Source organism: Octopus bimaculoides, chromosome 26 (assembly GCF_001194135.2).
Source record: "Octopus bimaculoides isolate UCB-OBI-ISO-001 chromosome 26, ASM119413v2, whole genome shotgun sequence".
Lineage (NCBI taxonomy): Eukaryota > Metazoa > Mollusca > Cephalopoda > Octopoda > Octopodidae > Octopus > Octopus bimaculoides.
Window position 1 is genome coordinate 9,877,443 of NC_069006.1, and position 8,671 is coordinate 9,886,113.

The 8,671-nt window shown below is 38.1% G+C and overlaps 1 protein-coding gene across 1 annotated transcript in view; it reads right to left on the reverse strand.

Moving 5' to 3' along the window:
- LOC106868957 (anoctamin-7) overlaps positions 1-8,671 on the reverse strand; it is a 300,499-nt gene that overhangs the window by 30,411 nt on the left and 261,417 nt on the right. The window contains exons 9-12 of the mRNA XM_052976901.1: positions 8,486-8,652; positions 7,052-7,134; positions 3,483-3,620; positions 1,188-1,383 (exon numbers count right to left, since the gene is read on the reverse strand). Coding sequence (XP_052832861.1) covers positions 1,188-1,383; positions 3,483-3,620; positions 7,052-7,134; positions 8,486-8,652 — 584 coding nt within the window. The remainder of the gene's footprint in view (positions 1-1,187; positions 1,384-3,482; positions 3,621-7,051; positions 7,135-8,485; positions 8,653-8,671) is intronic.

Consider the following 8,671-nt stretch of genomic DNA (forward strand, 5'->3'; position numbering starts at 1 on the left):
AACTTGACACAGTCCTTAAATCACAGCCTTGGTTTCTGTTGGAGTCTCCTTCCATTTACAAGTTCTCCATATAGCATCTGCTTAGGAATCCTGCTATCCTTCATTCTAATAAGGTGTCCAGTCCAACATAACCGGTGCTTGTGCACCATCGCCTCAATACTCAAGATATCAGCTTTCCTCAGGACTTGTGTGTCTGTAATTTTTGAGGTCCAGCCAACATTGAGAATGTGTCTGAAACATCTCTGATGAAAGCGTTCAAGGACCCTTACCTGACGTTTGTACAGAGTCCATGTCTCACATGAGTAGAGGAGCGATGTCAGTACACATGCACGGTACACAGCAACTTTTGTTTGCTTTGCGATGCCATGCTGGGACCAGACACGAGACTGAAGAGACCGGAAGGAATTAGTTGCTATCAACCTGATGTATGATCATACATACATATGTATGTCACTCCACCATCGCTTGACAACTGAAATGATGTTGGTGTGTTTACATCCCTGAAACCTAGTGGTTCAGCAAAAAAGACTGATAGAATAATTACTAGGTTTACAAAGAATATGTATAAGGAACCCTCGTGTATAAGGAACCCCCTAATTTTTGGAGCTTAAAATTTGGAAAAAGGGTTTCTAAGAGATTATTATACTATCCATGTAAAAGAAACTCCCATAATTTTTTAACCTAATTTTTGACAAAAAAGGGTTCCTTATACACATTCAAATATGGTAAGTAAAATCATATAAAAAACGTGTTCCTTGTTATTTGTTCTGGCAACACTGCATCTGTCCAATGTTTAGGAGAAGTCACACCATTTTGAACTACAAACAAACTGGTTGTTAAGGTGTTGTCAAGTGACTAAACAGATATTATTTGTCAGTTTTATACTTTTTATATTTATAATTGTATTCTTCATATAAATAGATTCAATAAACCTTTTGAATTCAAAGAATCTAAGATTTTCTTCTGTTCCAATCAAGGGTGAAATGTCAGCGTAAATAATTATATTTTGGGGTAACTGGTTGAAAAAGTTCCCCGACCCCTGATCTAGTTATTTGATTATGGCCCTTTGTGTGTCCCGTAGCCATGTGATATGCATCCCGTGTCTATTTTTAACATGAATAAATAACAGGAATCAAATGACATTAAATCCCAAATAACGAAAGTCTGTGAGAAAATGTCCAACATACCCCACTGAGTCAAACTGAATGCCAGCCTCTCGTAGACCTTGCCTAGTAACATAATGAATATCAAGTTGACGATGGCAGCTGATGTACTGGCTATGATGGCAGCCCTGGGCCGGAGATCTTCGTTCTTGAATAGTGGGATACTGACTAACACACGGTACATGATAACAGCAATGATGAAGACGAGGACCAAACAGATCTGGAAAAGAAGAAATCAGGGAAACAGAGCAGTGTGTGTGTGCATATACACACACACACATATACATATATATATATATATATATATATATATGCGTATAGTGGAGGTAAAGAATATGCATACTATCCATGTTCAGCGTAATCCTTAACCCTGACCCTAACCCTAAACACCAGGTGTGTGTATTCTTTACCTTCGCCTATATATACATATATGTGTGTGTGTGTGTGTGTGTGTGTGTGTATGTGCATGATGATGATGATGTGCAAGTTTATTATTTTTAAACAAGAATATTGACAGCCATTGTCAGGCTGCTTAAGCTTTGGTCAGTTGTCCAATGATAAGCTTAACTGGCCAAAACTTCAAAGTCACTGTCAACAGTATTCATGTTTAAGAATAATTTGTTCTCTACAAGAGTATAAAGTAACTCATCAGATTAGTGTAAAATTGTATTTTAAACACAGCCTATATATATATATTTATATATATATATATACAGGTTGTGTTTTCCAAAATGGAGACGAACTTCTTTCTCCATGTGATCTGCTAGAAAAATTGTTAAGACTAGGATATCTTCCTACTTTTCTTAATATGAAACCAATGGTAGCCTTAATTCACAAATAAAGATATATTCACCAATGTAGTATTGAACACTGATTTTCATTGTTTGACATTTATGTGTCTACATATATATATAATGTGGTTTTGTAAAGAAAGAGATCAGGGATATCTTACATCCTAGCTAGCTTCCTCCAGTTTATCCATGTATTTGTGAATTTACTGGAACTTGTCTCCGTGTACATTATTTACATTATTGAAGTCGAAGTTTTTTTTAACTAACGGTGACAGCAATTGAATATTACCTGAAGAAATACAACTGGAACCCATTACACAGGTAAACCATTGCATAATCGAATTCATGTATATATGAAGAACTGTGTCGTTTGGAAACATTTGTTGTGATTAAAAAATAACTGTCTAACCACACTCCTTCTTGTTGACCTTGTCTTATTCAATTATATATATATATATCTATATACAAAATATTTTATAATTATATACATAATTATAACAAGGGATCAGCTTTATGCTTCACCATGCACTGCAAGAAATAGACACTAAAGCCCCTATTACCACCGTGGTGAGGCATAAAGCCGATCCCTTGTTATAATTATGTATATAATTATAAAATATTTTGTAAAATTTACCTATGAGGTTTTTATTTCCGCACTGACCACCTGGTAAAATTATTATTGATTTTACCCTTTATTATAATATACCTACATACATACATACATATATATATATATATATATATATATATATCTAAATTAATTAAAAGAAATTATTAAAGTTTCAAACCCCTTTATGACTTTTAACCTATATATATATGCATATATGTATATACACAGCATGCAATGGGTATTTTATATTTCTAATTTCATGCATGCGCATTGCTTGTTTTTGATGTTGACAGCACAGTATAGTAGGATCGGTTGGGCACTGTCTGTGAGAAACACAGCACCATGACGCAATTCACTCTGCCAGAAATTTGGAAACAACATGCTGTACTGCTTGGTATTCATACTGGAAGCTCCAATACGAACATTTCAGAGTGTTTGGGTGTCAATCTAAGGACAGTCCAGCAGATTCAGAAAGAGTTGGATGAGTCTAATGGTGATTATGAGGGTATAGCAGCTTGGAAAACTCACCCTCATCATTCTGATAAGAAAATAACTCTTGAATTTGTTGGTGAGATACAGGCCATGATTGAAAATTATCCCTCTAAATCAATCAGGTCCATCATCAGGAACATGGGAGTGGCTGAGTTTCTTAGCAAGCAAGTAGTGCATGAAGACATCCAGTATTCCTCATACAAGATGAGAAAGGGCCAGTTTTTATCCCAAGCCATCAAAGACAAAGAAGAAACCTTGCCAGATCAGATTGGAGCCTGGTGCAACTGCCTGGCTTGCCAATTCTCAGTCAAACCATCCAACCCATGCCAGCATGGAAAACATATTAAATAATGATGATGATGATGTATGTGACTGAACTATCTGCATTTCTGTGTGATCACTTCATAATACACTGTGAGAACTTACCATTAATACAATGATGACCATTCCAGAAAGAATTCGAGGAATCCGTTTCTTGGGTGGGAAATATGGTTCTTTGATACCAGTTATTGGATTGGTTTCCATTTCAGTGGCTTTGGCTGCATATGCAGGACGAGGTCGTTCCTTGGAGAGGAAGAAAATAATGGAAAACTCAGAAACAAATAGCTTGTAATTTATTCTTTTCTATTCCATGAAGAATCATTTATTGGGGAGAAAGATAGGTGGCCTAGAGGTTAGGGCAGCGTTTCTCAACCAGGGTTCCCCGGAACCTTAGGGTTCCACAAAAGGTTCTGAGGGGGTCCGTGAGAAAGAGTGTAATAAACTAATGCTAATTTCATGATATATAGTTATATGTGGTCGATGCAAGTGCCTCCTGACTGGCCCCCATGCCGGTGGCACATAAATAGCACCATTCAAGCATGGTCGATACCAGTACTGCCTGACTGGCCCCCGTGCTGGTGGCACATAAAAAGCACCATTCAAGCCTGGTCCATACCAGTACCAACTGACTGGCCCCCATGCCGGTGGCACATAAAAAGCACCATTCAAGCGTGGTCAATACCAGTACTGCATGACTGGCCCTCATGCCAGTGGCACATAAAAAGTACCCATTACACTCTCAGAGTGGTTGGCGTTAAGTAGGGCTGTAGAAACCTTGCCAGATCAGACTAGAGCCTAGTACAGCCTTCTGGCTTACCAGTCCTCAGTCAAACCGTCCAACCCATGCCAGCATGGAAAGTGGATGTTAAACAATGATGATGATGATATGATATTTACCACATGAACTACGATGAAAAATATATGAGGAAGATATAGTATATAATCTTTTTGTGCAGGGTTCCTTGAGACGTGCAATTTATTTTAAAGTTACACAAGGGCAAAGAGGTTGAGAAACACTGGGTTAGAGTAATGCACTTGTGATCACAAGGTCACAGTTTCAATTCCCAGAATGGGTGGTGTGGTCATTCTATAACTGATTAGTCCACTCACAAGGAAAAAAATGACATCCTGTTCAGAGGAAATGTTGCAATCTCAGTTACTTGGATGCCATGGAAACTAGATAACTGACCCCAGGAGTCTTAGGGATCAAAACAATAATGTCTAGGGATTATTGATGATGATGATGATGATAGCAATGATATCACACTAGACCAAAGGCATGTAGATAATGGTTCTCTCAGACATTTTCTGTATCTTTAAGAAGATTCAGTGTTTAAGAGCAGATTAATTCTTTTTATTGTTTTGGCTCTTTTACTTGTTTCAGTCATTTGAATGTGGCCATGCTGGAGCACCGTCTTTAGTCAAACAAATCAATCCCAGGACTTATTCTTTGTAAGCCTAGCACTTATTCTATCAGTCTCTTTTGTCAAACCACTAAGCTACGGGGACGTAAACACACCAACATTGTTTGTCAAGCGATGGTAGGGGAACAAACACAGACACACAAACATATACACACACACACACACACATATATATATATATATATACATATACATACACACACACATATATATATATATATATATATATATATATATATATATATATATATATATATATATGTGTGTATGTATATATATATGATGGGATTCTTTTTAGTTTCCATCAACCAAATCCACTCACAAGGATTTGGTTGGTCTGAGGCTATAGTAGAAGACATTTGCTCTAGATGCCATGCAGTGGGACTGAACCCAGAACCATGTGGTTGGGAAGCAAGCTTTTTACCACAGACTTTTGCTGAATATTTTCTTCAATGTGTTCCACTTTATTTATACACACACACACAAGGATAAGCACATGTGTGCGTGCGCGTGCACACACACACACACTCATTAACAAACACACATACACATACATACTCACAGATGTGCATGCATTATTACAGGTAAATCATATTATGTACCTGCACAGACAGAATCAATAAGCAATTACCTATTGATTGCCAATACACAATTACATTTACCTGCTTTTTCGTTTTTTTGTGTGTGAGAGAGATCATCATTTTAGGCCTTCCCACCATGCAGGAATCGATTGGACACAGCATGCACACACATATATATGTGTGTATGTGCGGTGTGTGTGTGTATTTGTGAGTGCGTGTATGTATTTGTGTGTCTGCGTGCATGTGTATGCGTGTGCATATGTGTGCACATGTGTATATATATATATATATATGTGTGTGTTTTTATGTGTATTTGTGTGTGTGTGCGTGTGTGTATGTGTATGTGCATAAGTGTGTGTGTGTATATGTGTGTGCGTGTGCACATGTGTGAATATGCGTGTATATGTATGTGTCTGTACATGTGTGTGCGTGTGTGTATGTGTATATATATATGTGTGCAGTTGTATGTGTGTGTGTGTGTGTGTGCATATGTGTGTGCGTATGTGTGTGTGTGCATGTGTATGAGTGTGCATGTTTGTGTGTGAGCATGTGTGTGTGTGTATAAACAATATGTTATATTGATTCTAGCCTCTCAGTATGGCATAAAAAATATACAAACCAGAAAAAGATAATTTTGTCCTGACGGTTTCTTGTGACAAAGTTGATCTCCTGAAAGGGCAGGGAACCTTTCCATATTTGAAGGCTGCATGGGATTATGTCACCATCTAAAAAGGCAGGGGACCATTTCATATTTGCAGTCCACACCACCATCATTTAATGTCCAGTTTTCATGTCTACATGAGTCACATGGAATTTGCTGAGGCATACTTTTATCTACAGATGGACGCTGTCCACCCAATTCACTCACACGGCTTTGGTCAACCTGGGACTGTAACAGAAAACATTTGCCAAAGGTTTTGCTCAGTGGGACTGAACCCAAGATCCTGTGGTTGGGAAGCAAGCTTCTTAACTACATGGCTATGCCTGCTCCTACTTATCATCTCCTGGCCTGTAAATAGCACCATCCGAGCGTAATCGTGGCCTCCCCTGTGCTGGTGGCATGTAAATAGCACCATCTGAGCGTAATCGTTACCAGCGTCGCCTTCTAGCACTTATGCTGGTGGCACGTTAGAAAATCATTTGAGTGAGGTCGTTGCCAGTGCCACTGGACTGGCTCCTGTGCAGGTCGCATGTAAAAAACACCATTTGAGCGTGGCCGTTGCCAGTACCGTGAGACTGGCCTTCGTGCTGGTGGCACGTAAAGGCACCCACTACACTCTCGGAGTGGTTGGCGTTAGGAAGGGCATCCAACTGTAGAAACTCTGCCAGATCAGATTGGAGCCTGGTGCAGCCTTCTGGTTCACCAGTCCTCAGTCAAACCGTCCAACCCATGCTAGCATGGAAAGCAGACGTTAAACGATGATGATGATGATGATGATCTAACATGCACACACATATACACTTACACACACACGTGAAAGGCAAAACTGATCCTAACAGATTTTGAGCTCAAGACATATTAAAGATTATAACTAAATGCTGTAAAGAGCTCTTACTAATTCCGCCATTTCATTCCCCTCAATGTGTACAGTGATATGTCGAAATGATCGGCCAGGTGAGAGAACGAAGGTGTTTCAATACAATCAAAAGTAGAATTCCGAAAACAAACCTCTTCCTCTTCAAATCCAAGAACATCCCAATGATGAGCTAAGTTGACATTTTTCCGTTTCCAGTATTCCAAGAAGGAAATGGCTGTAGAAAGAGAGTGAAGGTTAGAGATTAGCTTTTTAAAGGAAGTCTGATAAACCCAAATTTTATTTGGTCCACTAGAATATATGTTACCATTGACCATACAGAACTTGAGTTTATCATATGAGTTCAGAAAACCCTTGTCTTTCATAAAGGTTTAGTGTGGGTCAAAAAATCAGGACCAGATGTACTGTTTGATGTATCAATGGGATCATATGACAGTGCTGAAATATGTGATCTAATAGGTCTTTCTATATTGGATATCCTAAGATCTAAATTCCCTCTCATGGTATTGGTCTGTGATAATAAATTTGGCTTATCCAGTGGCTGTGATGGCCATACCCTTGACACATTTAGGAAAAAGCTTATATCTACCTTCTAGTAAATTAGATCTCAAAATCGCTGCCACCACAAACTTCACTAAAGTTGATTTCTTGGAGACTTCTCTGGTCCTAAGCTTAAATTCTTACAAGCCTTACCTTAAACCAAATGAAAAACTTACATATATACATAATCTTGACACTCTTCCATTGTCTTTAGAAGCTTTATAGCCAATATTAGTAATATGGCGTCTAATCTCTCTTCTTCTAAGGAAATGTAAAAGGCAGCCTCCTACTATAACACCCTGGCCAAAATGGCTCCAAAGAGACGGTACCTTAAACTCTAACTATAAAAATTACAAAGCCTAAGAAATTTATATGCTTTGCCCTCTCTTTCTCCTTAAATATTAAAACAAACATAGGTGAAAAAAATTCCTAGCCTTGATAGATAAATATTTCCTGGAAACCATAAGCATAAGAAAATCTTTAATAGACATTCCCTGAATGTTTCTTATAGTTGCTGGTCTTACACAAGAGGCATCATTACATGTAAGCCACACCAGGTACTGACTCCAAAATGTATCTGCAGGACCTCCAAAACTGGTTCACTTGACAAGGTTAGCTTAGTTGTATATGAAACCAAGGTTACCTCTGTTCTGCTAAATAACAAGGCTCGAAGGAAAAAGTATATTGGACAAAGTGAAAGTACCTTAAAAAAAATAAAAGATATGCTAACCACCTTTCTCCTTTTCAGCATGGAAACATGAAGAAAACCACTAAGCTAGCAGGGCATACCATTAAGTAGAGCAACATAGAGAGACCATTAAATGGAGCAACATAGAGAGGCCTACACCATAGATTAATGGGTCAAAGAAGCGCAGGCTTTGTATAACTGAAAGAACACTGATTCTTTTTAAATCTTAGAGCTCCACCAATCTCCTTTACCTATTTTGGCTGTAAATTTTGGTCAGAAAAATTCAGCTTGTATGCCAGAAAATACAGTAACTCAAATAATTAAATATGAAAATACTTGCCCCAGAATGAGACAAAAACAGCATAAAATACTGTCCCAGGATGATCGAATAAATACGAGATCTCTGAGTAGATACAAATGTCTGAAAGGTACCAAAATTCGCACCCGATGTCTTCATCACAGACGGGACACATTTTGTAATCTTTGCCGCTCTCACAGATGTGTTTACTGTAATGAGAAAATAACG